Source organism: Prunus avium, chromosome 6, assembly GCF_965620075.1.
Source record: "Prunus avium chromosome 6, drPruAviu1.hap1.1, whole genome shotgun sequence".
Taxonomy (NCBI): Eukaryota; Viridiplantae; Streptophyta; class Magnoliopsida; order Rosales; family Rosaceae; genus Prunus; species Prunus avium.
Window position 1 is genome coordinate 13,856,811 of NC_142289.1, and position 14,626 is coordinate 13,871,436.

Here is a 14,626-nt window from a genome sequence, read left to right on the forward strand (position 1 = left end):
TCCCATTATTCATGGGTGTTTTCTCTTGGAGCCTAAATTGGCAAACCCTCCTTCATATCCAAGCTTTTGTTGCTCCCCTTGCTATTGTTGAGTTCTCCACCGACTTTAGCTCCCTCATGTTTGTCCTCCATCACGTTTTTAGGAGTTTTTGATCCTTGTGGATCTATTTTTTGTCCATATGAGTATGATCCGATTTCACCCCATTCTCATCGGTCGGTTCTTTCAAGTGTCTTCACAAACCCATGTTCTTGTGGTTGGGGTAGTGATGAACTTGGCGGTGCCGGCAATGATCAGGGCGACGATTGGTGTTTTATAATCTTTTTTGGTAGGGTTCCTAGGGCTTGTGGTAATATTGGGCTTGATTCAGTTTATTTTATTTTGTTATGTTGTAATATGTTGGACCTTAGCTGTTATGTATTGGCCCATTTTGTAATGATCTGATTCTTTTTTAGGACCTTTCTTATTGAGAGAGGAGATAGTATACTAAAGTCACACACAATACACGGATACTATGACTCAAATCCAAGACCGTGCCTGAAGGAGTAATGATCTGTTTCTTATTAATGAAACTTATCTTGACAAAAAAAAAACAATTCTAATTTTATTTCAAATAGGGTGTGGGTGTCCACAGAACCACAAGTAAGTACGGTCTGGTAGGTGGGAAGGAAGATGGAGAAAATGGATTTGTACACGTTGCGAGGTAGGACCCGAACTCTGAAGGCGCTCGAAGTGCAATAGTGGCGACGACAGTGGCCCGTGTGTGAACCGAATGAGTGACGGAGACTTGGAATCTGTCCATTTGCACTGCGCACTAGTCGGCCCTTCCACAGATATGTGGCTGCCAAAGTGAGAAATTGAATTTTCTTATTCGAAAAAGTGCTTCAGGGGGTCTTAAATGGAAACTCCTTTTTATTTACCACTGAAATGGAAACTTTTCTCAATCATTTTTCTTTTCAACTGTTTTTTTTACACTCAAATCATTTGTTAATAATAAATTTTATAATACAAGAAGTTTGTAACTCGAATGGTTATCATTTATTCGAAGTCTATGTTCGAATCTCTTCTCCCTTAATACGGTCATTATTTTTATATCTTTTTTGATAAAATGTGATTTTCTTTAACAACCAGTCAAAATTTATCAAGTGCTTGCTGGAAATTAACCCAACTTACTAAATTATTGGTGGCAGACAACCCGACTATACATAGAACATGTTTACTTACTGATAAGTGTTGAAGTTTATCCGAAGGAAAATTAAAATAAAATGAAATAAAATTTACCATGATTAGAAAAAGAGACAATACGGGAGGAAATCAGATGCATTTTCTTTTTGTGTATAAAAGGTGTGAGCCAATAATGCAATAGGTTGCAATGAAATGAAGGCCATGCAATCAATTGGAATTGTCAGGATCATGTGATATACATATATCCAAAAGACGCAAGCCACTAGCCCCCAAAAAGGGTTTGTGGTAAAATGAGCACCGAGCACATCGAGTGGCCAAAACGTACATGGAAATGGCATCTCTACCCTAACAAAACCCTAGTAAGAGAGGGAGAGAGACCCCACCGTCACCCCCACAATGCCGTGCTAGTAAACCACATTCGCTTTCTTGAGGTTGAAGGAGTCTAAGTGACGTGAATATTCTTTCTCTGTACAATTTTCTCGACTACTAGTTCTTCCTTGCTTTCTACTGTGGAAAAAGTTCTAGAGTGGCCCTTTGAACATGGCATTATCTTCGTTCGATTTGGACCACCTCTTCTATAATGTCTCAATCAAATTGAAGTAATTGGTTTTTTCTCTTAATTTCCATTTGTTTCTTATAATTTGCAAATTTTCTTGAGGCTTGTCGCAACACCAATCATCACGTCGATGAATGGCGAATTTTTAACATTTTTAGGGTAGCATGCTAATATTATGGAAAGGAAGTTTCTTGACGTGAAATGTCTGGATATTGTAGGGGCCTCAATCCTGATTCTTTGCATTTCACCAAAATTTCCAATGAAAAAGAAAGCACACACATAATACAATTGTCTTTAGAAACTGTCAGGAAGAAAGTGCTCAAGATGGTTGGTGTAGAACAAAATGGAATGCTATGAATTCACCATGTGTCATCTCAATGGCCTCTTATTTCTGCAGCTCATCCCAACAAACATATACACCAATAATAATTTGTAAAGGAGGAAGTACCTTCGAGCATAACTTTTTCAAAAAGTGCGGCTTTTCGAAGATTGTGGTTATATGGGTAAAGTGGATAAAAAGAACTGCAGGACAGACATGCTTGTGCTTTTCGGAATGTTCTGGACAACTCCACAAACCTTGGTGAAGCATTTAGAATCCCGTGAACTTTTCATGCCCTTTTTTTTTAATTCAAGCTGCTTCAAGAAAAGTGTTGTCATGAAACACATTTTGGGTACATGAATTATTAGTGTACAAAAATTATATATATCCTGTGGTTTAATTTGTAACAAGTCTTTCTCAGGTTTTCTGGTCTTTCTTTCTATAGTGATTTCTTTCTTAATTATATGAGCGAATTTTTTTACAGCAAGTTTCTGGGCCTAATGTATCTGATGACCCAGTTGAACCAAAGGCCCTACGGTAATGTATTTTGAATCTTTTCTTAATTGCATGCCTTCAATGAAAGCTCTGCCGATGTGGTTCTTTGCAGAACCAATGTGCTTAATTAGCATCTCAGAATTAGAGCGCGCAAATAAAATGAGTCTCTATGAATTGATGCATGTGTTTTGGGACAAGATTTGGTACACTTATTATTTAGGGTAAGTTTTACTTAGATGCATGTGTTTTGGGACAACATTTGGTACACTTATTATTTAGGGTAATTTTTACTTTACTACGTGATGTGATTAATTTCAAGTTCAAATTAGTACAGTAGTAAATAGAGTATTGTTAATCTATCAAATACTAGAGTGATTTATTTCTAATTATATTTGAATTTAAACGATAAGAGAATTATGATGATTAAAATCTGTTGAAGAAAAATGTGAACCTCCCAACATAATTTCACCAGAACTAATTAAATAATGAGGTTTTATTATTTTAGGTTCAACCCATTCGAGACGTGGTGTTTTTTAATTACAATTCCTTGCTTCAAGGGAACACCCTTTGATTTCATAATAAAGAAACAGAATGTGTGTGTTTGGTTTAACGACTGCCTCTAAGTAGAACCTCAGGATGCCTACGTATCTCTTGCGGAAATCAAGCCACTAGTAGTTTAAAGAATCGCAAAGAATGAATGACTCATTGCGAGGGAAATTTGACTTGAATTGTATTGAATGAATTTAGCTTAATAAAACAGGGATTTGATTTTGAATTGTGTTTGGTGCGAATTTGACTAATAATAAACCAGAGATTCTATTTGGATTTAAGATTTGGGTGGTTGCATCTAGATTGAGTTTCTAGATTGCCTACGTACCCTTTTGAAGGGATCAAACCAACGTAGTTCGGAAATTTGGAAATTAATGGGTAAGTGTGGCCCACTAATTTAGAATTTGTGGCTTTGAGACAATTTAGAGATTTTAAGATTTTCATAGGTAGCTGACCCGTGACAAAAGTTGGAAATTAATGAGTAAGTGTGGCCCACTAATTGAGAATTTGTATCTTTGAGACAATTTGGAGATTTCAGGATTTTTATAGGTAGATGACCCATGAGAAAAGTTGGAAATTAATGGGTAAGTGTGGCCCACCCACTAATTGAGAATTTGTGTTTGAGAGATTTGAATTTAATCTCATTGAAATTTGCATGGATAGATGACCCATGGGAAAAAATTGGATGGTTTTGTACCATCTTTCTTATTGTCAATGTCCAAGAAAAATAATGAGCAATTTTGATGAACCCACTAATTTTCTACAATTGACATTTGCATTTGGAAAAGTGTTTGGGCGAATTTGGTTAGGATAAACCAGATATTCAAATTTGGTTACGATTGCGTCTAGTGGGATGCTAGACTACCTATGTACCCTTGACTGGATCAAACCAACGTAGTTCCAATTATTTGAAAATTAATGGGTAAGTGTGGCCCACTAATTTAGAATTTGTGTTTGAGAGATTTGAATTTGATCTCATTGAAATTTGCATGGGTATGACCTATGAGAAAATTTGGAATGGTTTTATACCATTTTCATTGTCAATGTCAAAGAAAATTAATGAGCTATTTTGATGAACCCACTAAGGCCCAGTTTGGGATTGCTATCACTTTTAAAAAAAGTTGCTTATGCTGTGCTTTGAAATAATTAGCTGTAATAAAGTAAAGCATCTCCATGTTTGGTAAACAATATTTTTAAAGTGCTGTTAATATAAAAAGCAGTGTAAAAAACGTTTGGTAAATTTTAATATAAAATTGTTGTAACTGTGAATAATGACTAAAATAAACTTGATGTTAAAAGTGTTATGTACTAATCATGTGGTGGTAGTGGTAGTGATGGAGTGGAGGTAGTGGTGGTGATGAATGTGGAGTTGGTGGTTATGGTAGTGGTGGTGGTGGTGGGGATGGCGGTTGTGGAGGTGGTGGTGGTGGTGGTGGTTGTGGAGGTGGTGGTGAATGTGGAGGTTTTTGGAGGAGGATGTGGTTGTTGTAATAGTGGTGGTGATGGTGGTTGTGGTGGTGGTGGAAATGGAGGAGGTGGTGGTTGTGGTGGTGGTGTCGGAGGATGAGGAGGAGGAGGATGTGGTGGTGGCGGTGGGGGTGGGGGTAGTGAATGTGGTGGTGCAAGTGGTGCAGTTGGATGAGGAAGTGGAGGTGATGTTATTTTTTAAAATGAATGATGGTATTTTGAGAATTAAAAAAATTCATTAAAGGTTCATCTCTGCTTCTTTTGAAAGCAGCTTTGAAAAGCAGCTCATATCCTGCTTTTAAAAGCTGCTGTCAAAAGGCTATTGCTTTTAAAATAATCGAGATATTTTATTTTTACCAAATACCTTAAACTGCTTAACTTTAAAGTGAAGCAGGTTTTTGGCGAAAAAAAACAATCCCAAACAGGGCCTAACTTAATTCGATCATTGACATTGACACTTGTATTTTTTCCTCAAGCATGGTTTTGAGGATTTGAGATTAATGGGCTCTTGTGATGAACAAACCCATTAAGCCATATTGATGCTCCCTTAGTATCTTTTGGGAATGAGCTTGATGCTCGGAGCATGACCCAGCAGTGGGAATTTGGAAGAGCAAGGCCGCATGAACTCCTTGTGGGTTTAGGCCTACTGCATACCCTCACTCATATCTTGACTTGAGTGTGGAATTAGACTAGTGTTCGTTGAACGGCCTCAATTTGGATTGATATCTTTTTAGCCTTTAGACTGCACTTAAACACTTCATAATTTGATATTGGTGCTGACGGTAAGGTTTGAGGGCCTTGAGATTGCTCTTTGGTTCTTAGAACAGCCACAACGACTTACCCCCATCTCTTTTTCTTTATCGGGGCTTTGTTGTTGTGTTTTTTGAGAAAACTCTTGCTACTTCGATTCATGGGAACATCAAGGCAGATAGACCGGAATGCCACAAGCATTTTGTCCTCCATCACACCATGGGTGATGTAGCTTCGAGCAGAACTTTTTCAAAAAGTGCTTTTCGAAGATTGTGGTTATATGGGTAAAGTGGATAAAAGAAAGTGCTTGTGCTTTTCGGAATGTTCTGGACTCCACAAACCTTGGTGAAGCATATAGAATCCCGTGAACTTTTCATCCCTTGTTTTTTTTTGCTTCAAGCTGATTCAAGAAAAGTGTTGTCATGAAACACATTTTGTGTACAAAAATTATACTGTGGTTTAATTTGTAACACGTCTTTCTCAGGTTTTCTGGTCTTTCTTTCTATAGTGATTTCTTTCTTAATTACATGCTTATTTCAAGCGAATTTTTTCACAGCAAGTTTCTGGGCCTCATATCTGATGACCCAGTTGAACCAAAGGCCCTACGGTATTGTATTTTAAATCTTTTCTTAATTGCATGCCTTCAATAAAAGCTCTGTCGATCTGGTTCTTTGCAGAATTGATGCATGTTTTCTGGGACGAAGATTTGGTACACTTACTATTTAGGGTAATTTTCACTTTACTATGGTAAAGTTTACCGACTTTTAAAGTTCAATAAATCAAGTTTTTTTCTTCGTCTCAGTCGCATACACAATTTATTTTCGTACCACTTTCATACCTATCGTTAGTCTTTCCGTTCACAAATCTGTTATTTGCTAACGTGAGAGTAGATAGGCCCCATAAATTATATAAAAATTATAAAATAAATTATGAAAAATTATTAATCTTAAAAAAATAAAAGTAAAAAACCGTAAAACTCTCTCCATCTTTCTCTCTTTTGCCTCCTCTCCTTCTTTAAATTACCCAAGTATAAAATAAATAAATAAATACATTAATCAAACTTAGAAATCAAACCCATATGTCTTTTTAAACAATAGTCCTAAAAAAAATCAAACCCATAATATGGAATCTGGAACTCTTCAGGACAATTCTTATGGAATATGTGTCGCTAGAGAAAAATAGGTAATTGCCGCCCCAAACTATACTTTTGTATCACTGGAAGCTTATTAAAAATTTGTTGGTAACAGAGCAACTTCTCTTTCATGCAGGAAAAGAAGATAACAGCTAGAGCGTTGTACAGATTTTCTATTGCTCTACTGAGAATATTCCTGCTTCTACGCATTCACACCGTAATTTATTGGCAATTGGACCCCAAGGGAAGCCGGCCCATTAACAATTTTGCTCTTCATGGGTGACTGGCAATATACATTTGAATATTTAAATATAAACCGTTTAAGCCACCGTTGCAAAGGATTAGGCTTGTAGCTTAAGTGGTTAAGGGGATTTACCTATTGTTTGAGCATGCGAAAAGAAAGAAACATCTTTACACCTGAGGTTCTAGGTTCGATTCTTCTCTCTCCCAATACCGCTTGTAAAAAATTAAAAGAAAAACAAAAGTCTACCAAAACATAAACAAATACCTTTTGTTGATAACTTATATACCACCACCACCACCACCACCATGTGATGATTGGACTTTCTTATGGAACAGTGTTATGGTTTTATGGCTAGAAAACAAAACTTTGCTGTTTTAATGTGCAGCTTATAATGAACAAAAAAGATTTGATATATTAAACGTTAAAAAAAATTATCAAGTCTTATCTGTGTTTTGGGTTTTGGTCGAATAGATAGAGACTTGCTGAGTACAGGACAGACAGAGAGGTCCATAGGCATTGCATAAATTAAAATGGATTCCTAATTAATTAAAAATTGTTACCAAAAACAAGGAATTTAAGTTAAATAATTACAACGAAATCTAATTCATTTTAGTTTTGGTCCATTGAATCTAGTAAAAAAGGAATTTAAATGTTGCACGGCTTATAATTAATAACACTTAATTAAAGTTGATCACTTTCTTTTTTTGGCAGAAGATTTATTTCCGTACAAATATTCTTGGCAAATTACTATTTATTTATTTATTTTTATAATCATGGGAATTTAAAAAGTTAATCAAAGGACACTAAGAAAACTTAAATATTGAGAAATATGCCAGGCCGGCAGAAACAGTGCAACAATATCTGTACGAAAATTGAATCCTATAAAAAATTCAATGGCTAATCAATTTGAATATAAAGGGCGTTGTTAATGATGCGATTAATTTTGGTTTAATTGACCATATATTTTCTCTCCCCATTGGAAGTTTTATATTCCTTGCTTGGCAAGCAAACAAGAGAAGCAGAGAAAAGAAAAAGGAGTGGAGACAGCTATAAACAATCAGAAGGATTGGAACAAAAGAAATAAAAAATTGTAACCGTTTATCTATGGTCTTCGCCACTTGTTTTCAAATATAAATCTTTGGTAAATTTGGTTTTAGCGTTGTCTTGTATATATGAAGCAATTAGAAAAATGTATATTTGTTAAACAGAAAAATGTCAATTTTCTTCTACAAAAAACACGTTTATTATTATTATTCTAATTTTAATATGCGATGAAGACTTTTAGCCCGATACGATAACACAACTTTAACTTAATTAAAATGAAGTTAACGGTTCATATTGGTGATTACTTGATACGATCAACTCATGAGTAACACAATCAACAATAGGGTTAAAGTTAATTAGTGTTCAACCAACTAAAGATATACATTAGTCCCAAATGATACGACACGAACACGATAAACATGCTCGATTCTCACCCCTAATGTTAATCTGTACACTAAGGCGACGGTCCATTGAATTGAATAATTTCTGAGGACAGACAAACATATTATAAGCATTATCGATACGATATGGTCAAATACTACAGCAAGCTACAATTGCGAGGAAACACCACACAAATACAATGACATAAACTTGCTGCCAAAGTTTTCATTCAACGGTCTTAATAAGGAAAAAAAAAAATCTAACCCCGTTTCGTGCCTACACTTAAAAATGTAGAGGAGGCAGCTATTACACTATAAATATATTCCTACCTAAGCTGTCAACTCTTCATTAATTCAGTCTCTCTCTCTCTCTCTCTCTCTCTCTCTCTCAAACAGAAACAGAAACATGGAAATGTCTTTGCCATTGCAAAGCATCAACCCTAAGGTAGCAAAAATGGCTCCAATGCTGCAGAAAGCAAGGCCAAAGCAAAGAGCTCATAGTTTTAAACTTCAAACCATTTCCTGCAGAGCTGATGGATTAGCAATGCACAAAAAGAAGCCCAACTTTTATGAGGTACTTTCTCTTGGTTCTGAGAACAACGTAGGCTTGTACGACATAAAGAAAGCCTATAGAAGCATGGCTCGCAAATTCCACCCTGATGTTTGCCCTCCGTCAGCAAAAGAGGAGTCTACAAGAAAATTCATTGAGCTTCAAAAGGCTTATGAAACACTTTCTGACCCGATTTCACGCGAAATGTATGATTACCAGTTGGGTTTGGTGGGTTCATCAGTAGGGTTAGGGGTCGAGGGATTTTGTATGGAGGTAAAGAGATCCATGTTTCAAAGGGAGGTGTGGGAAGAACAACTTCGTGGATTGCATAAGAGGTCTCAAACCAGAAGGGAAAGGAAAAATTATCGGTCAATGTAGAACTTTGTTTTATATTATTTTATGTAATTCTTTTAATCTTTTTGTATTGTCTGTTTGTAATTATCTATGGACACTAGAGTTTCATCTATTCTTTTAATCTGAATAACACCATATGCGCTAATGTCTTTTGTCTGATTTTTTTTTTTTTTTCATTTATGAGAAAATAATTTAATTTCTGAAGAAATCAGTACATCATCCTCGGCCCAAATCTACATGAAAATACATGTACTCATCGACTGGGAATGACAAAAATTACACGGCTCGTTGACCGGCAATGGGTTCGGTCATCAGGCATTCACATGAAAAACCGAACATTAATGCCAAGGTCGGTTCATTGATTTTGGAGGTCCTAGGTAAAAATAAAAATTGAGGCCTTTTATATTGAATGTTTACCTTATTTTGAACAAAAATTAAAATAAAAAGTTTCAGGCATAGGTGTTAAGTTTGTTAGTTTATGTAAAAGAAGCTCACTATATGAAAAGTAAAGAAAAATGGAAAAAATATTTTGGAATAAAGCCCAAAAAGCATAAGTTACATACATAAAAGGCCGTTTTTGCTACTATATCTCTTGGGCTCAAATGTGTTATAGAAGGACCTTTTTTTTTGGGGCCTTGCAGTGTTGTCGCCCAACCCACACAGCCCGTGGGTCAAGCCTGATTAATGCACAATATACACATTTTAAAAACAATGTGCACATTCGCCACTCTACAATGTAGGTCAATGATCAAAACAATTCACCATTTACATACCTTCTCAACGATCATCCTTATAAAAATAATGAGTAAATTGGAGATTGTTTGATCTTCGAAATTGTGCAAACGAACATAGATCATCCAACAAAAATGAATTGATTATGATGTTAACTAACTAGTTACACGATTTTCGGTTTGGTTGATATTTTGAAAGGATGAAGCTTTTGTTGGAAGTTTGAATGAAACTCATTAACTCGAGTCCCACATTGGAAAAGTGGAGAAAATTTCTACTCTTTATAAGTGTGGGTCTTCCCAAACTTACTAAATAGAAGGTGGGCCTCATGTGTTAGTTTCGTTGGGTCATAGCCTTTTGCCTTCCAAGTTGTGGGAGTGTTGTCTGCCTCTTTCCATTGTAAACGCTTATTATTTGAACCAATTTGGGTCTGCGTGCCCTAGAGGCTCCAAACTCACACAAATCAAAACCAAAAAAAAAAAATAAGGACGTTATATTAATCCCTTAACCCACTGAAATTGAAAATTTCTCCCTTAACCTCTAGAATCTCTAAAAATTGCTAAAATTTTCTCGCTTTACCACTTCCATCAACAAGTGGAATGTGGATTTTAGTAATTTTAGCTATTAAAAAACTTTAAAATCCAAATTAAATATAAAAAATGTTTTTAAAAATTCTAGGGTTAACAAACCCCATATTCCCTTTCTTCTCTTCCCGTCAACTCACCAGCCCCTACCTCCATTTTCCACTCTTCTCTTCCCGGTCACCCTCATCCCCAAAGCACCCAGTAGGCCCTCCTCGAACTTTCTAGCTCTTCTCTCTCTCTCTCTCTCTCTCTCTCTCTCTCTCTCTCTCGGGGATCTTCCTTCGATTTCACTAGTCGATAGTCAGTAGGTTGGTTGGGTTTGATGATGGTGGCTTGATTTGGTATGGGTGGAGTTACTAGTGGGTTCGATTGGATGGGGGTAGTTGGATTTAGTGCGGGTGGTGTGGATGGTGGTTATGTTGATAGTGTAGATGGGGTTGATTGGGTAGAGGTAACAATGAGGTTTGCTGGTGCTTCTTACGGTGAAGGTGGTCTGACTGGGTGATGGGTTGACAGTGGAGGTTGTGGCTAGTTTGACTATGATGGTGGGGGGTTTGATTAATGTTGCACCCTCAGTCTTGAAAGCACAGAATCATGATTTTTTTTAAACCCCTAAAAAAAGTTTAAAAAAAATTTAAATTTTTTTTTTTTCATATTTAACTTGGATTTTAATTTTTTTTTAAATCTAAAATTACTAAAATGTACATGTCACATCATCAAACTTAACGGTTTTGTGGATGAAAATGGACGGAAGTGGTAAAGTAAGAAAATTTCACCAATTTTTAAAGATTCTTGGCCTTCGAGCGTCTTTGTCTTCTCCCTGCGACCGTCTTCTCCTCTTCTCCAATTGCAGCATCAATTCCTTGCAAAACCCAGCAAATCCCACTCTCCCCCCTCATAATCCTACATCTTCTCCACCATCAACTCTCAAACACATGCAAAACCCAATTTTCCTTTCTCCTAATCTCTACTAGGAAATTTCAGCGAAGAAAACCAATCGATTATACCTTTTGTTCAAGCTCTGTGGATGGTGGTGAGCAAAGCCCTGTGTATTGGAAACTTATATAATATAAACTTGTTTCCCTCTTTTCGGCTGGATAGGCTGACGGAAGGAGTTTTTGGTCCTTCTTTTTTTGGATGCAGGGCGTGCCACCAACAAGCCACGAATTTGGGCTTGAATGGAATGTGAGCGGATGGATGCGTTGCACTTCTAACTTCTAATCAAATGATTGATCGACCAAGCAAGGAACCTCTTCTTGGCCTAGGTTCTTTCACTTCCTTGGGCTCGAGAATGGTTAGGTTTCGTACGGATGTTTTTGTGATTTTTAGGGTTTTAAGTAAAAATAATGCAATTAAACTAAATGTGTATAAACGTAAAGGCAAGAATTAAAGTGCAATAAAGTAAATCAAAGCGATAAATAAAGCAAGAACGAAATAAAAGCGATAAGAACGATAAAATAAAATAGACTTGAAATTAAACTTAATTGAAGTGTATAACAATGAAAAGCAAAGCAATGGAAATAAACTTGAATCTAAATGACACAAAAATATAAATTGAACAAGAATTGAAACTTACACTAGAAAAAGGAAGAACTCGCTACACTAGGTGCTTGAAAATAAAATCCTAAGTCTATGAAAAGAAAAGTGCGAGACGAAAGATAGGTTTGCCTGTCTGATGTTGTGTGTCTTCTATCTTCGTTTGGTGAGGTTTATATAGGGTACTCGTCAGCCCATGAGCTGGCCATTGAATGGCCAAATGTCAACTCTTTTAAAACTTCTTTTCTTCCATGGCCTCCCTAAATCCATAGGATTGCATTGATTGAAATATTCTGACATGCTTGATTCTTCCTTGCTTTGGAACACTCGGAGTTACTATAAAAAAATCCCTTGATTTCTTTCCTTGTGAGGTCTTCGTCACGTGCACATAATCCTCCGAAAATCTGGGCTCGGATCGGTGTCTTGAACTTGGGCCTCCGATCTCTCTTATATTGCCACCCATATAATATATATTAAATAAACATAAAATAATGTAAAGAGGGCACCACATATTTGCAAGAACTCAGCTGCATTCATATATATATATAATAAGACAAAAAACTTTCAGCCCAGTTTGCAAAGAGATCCATGTGCCCTGTCTGCTCAAAACCAAATACCCAGCCGAAATATTCATACTTATATATATATAATTAAGCTTCCCACTCAAAGCCCTTCAGCCCCATTTGCCAGGAAACCAAATACAGCCACACTTATATCCATTGAACAACACAACCGCCACAATCATTCAACATAGTCGGCCGCTCCAATCTAGCAAGCCCCGGCCGTGTTTTCGAAAGCCCTGGGACTCTAAAACCCAGCTGCCTAGTTTCATCCGTTCCCAGCTTCATTCGGCCCAACTCCGTAGTTGAGAAGCCCAGCCGCTATTCTTCTTGTGCTTGGCCAATTCTCGTGCCCGGGTTAGATGGATTTCTACCACCCCTAAACAAAACTAAATCGAAGTATTATTTGTTCAATTTTCTTTGTTAGGTTTTATCTTCATGATATGTAGAAGTTGAATTTTTTTGTTTAGTGTACAAGTTCTTGGTTTTTCAAACATAGAGAATCAATCCTTGTCTCGATTACAAAAAAAAAAGTGATATGTTTGATTTCATATTCATAGTAATCAACCTTCTGAACAATCCCAGCCATAGAAATCAATCCCAATCTCGATTAAATTAATTGTTATAGTAATCAATCCCAGCAATAGGAATCAACCTTTTGATTTCATAGAAATCAAACCCAGCCATAGTAATCAATCCCTGTCTTAATTAAATTAATTGTTATAGTAATCAATCCCAGACATACGAATCGACCTTTTGATTTCATAGGAATCAAACCCAGCCATAGTAATCAATCCATGTCTCAATTAAATTTCCTAACAGAGATTAGGAGGGTTCTTAATTTTTCCGTTTTTGTTCTTAATTTTAATTTTGATATTCAACATTTTGAAATAAAAAATTATCACTCTTTTAATAGGGGTGGGTTCGGTTCAGTTACACAAACCAGCAACTAAACTAAAGGTGGTCAGAATGCTACAAACGAGACCTCCACTGACGTCGATGTCGTTAGCTTGCCCACTATCGATTGAACCGAGAGACATAAGAAAAGAAGAGAGAGAGAGAGAACACAGAAATGAGAGATGAGGAAGAAGAGGCAGCTTAAGGGCTATAATAGTGTTTGGGTGATGTTAGGGTTTCTTAACAATTAAATATTTTTTTTAATTTTCTCTGAATGATACTCATAAATCCATTAGCAATATATAATTTCAACAATGAAGCATATTGGTGTAGTGGTAAATAGTTGAGTAAATGAGTTAGAGGTTAGGGGTTTAAAACCTCCTGACTCCAACTTCTAACATATTTAACCTTTTTTGTTATTTTCGGTTCTGTTTGGTCGAACTGATGGTTTGGAGAAATCAAGCCAAGAGTCGAATCGTTCTTTATCGGTTTGGTTTAGTTTGTGGACCGAAACTGAAAATGTGAGCAAAAACAATGAACCGATCAGTTAGGTTTGATAAGGTTGGTTTGGTGGGTTTTTGATTGAAAATGCCAACCCTACAAGCCTTTACTATGTAGCATGATTAGGTCTACGTGGAGAAAATGTGGTTTCCAAGTCAACAAAAATGTGGAGTCCGCTCTGGCCATCTCATCACTCAACAGAATATTTCATGTGGTACATTGCAACGCATAGCAAAGTATGGGTGTCATATTGCTAAAAAAATAATAATTCCAAGTGGTATTGTGCACATGTTGTATTTATGCAAAATTCCCTTTAAAAATGACAACTGCCAAAATTAGGTTTTTTTTTTCTCTCTAAAAAACATGTTATAGTATTTATTCATAATACTTTCTTCGTAATACTAATACTAGAAATGGATATATATTTTATTATAATATTATAATAGAATGCGTTTCTTTTTCAAAGTCAAGTTTCTCACTTGTTTTAGACAGCTGAAACCAGGATTCATCAGTAGTTTCACCCAACTCTGTGAGCAGGGACAGATCCACAGAGGAGCAAGGGTGGTCAAGTGACCCCTGCAACTCCTGAATCCGCCTCTAGAGGAAGAAAAATTGACCCCTGCAATGGCTAGATGGCTGGGCAATTCATGCCCGCCATCTGTTCGAGAAAATGCCTCAAAGGGTTGCAGCAACTTCAACTTCAGCGCAGCAAGCAGCATTGCACGCAGAGCGCTTCCTTTTTTAGTCTTTTGATTCACGGAGAAACGACGCCGTTTCATTTAATGATATATATATAT

The 14,626-nt window shown here is 36.4% G+C and overlaps 1 protein-coding gene across 1 annotated transcript; it reads left to right on the forward strand.

Moving 5' to 3' along the window:
- The first annotated feature begins 8,494 nt into the window (after positions 1-8,494).
- LOC148293732 (chaperone protein dnaJ 20, chloroplastic-like) lies at positions 8,495-9,092 on the forward strand. Its single transcript, XM_088254104.1, has one exon. It carries the CDS (start codon positions 8,525-8,527, stop codon positions 9,044-9,046), a length of 522 nt encoding a protein of 173 aa, XP_088110230.1. The 5' UTR covers positions 8,495-8,524; the 3' UTR covers positions 9,047-9,092.
- The last annotated feature ends 5,534 nt before the right edge of the window (positions 9,093-14,626 follow it).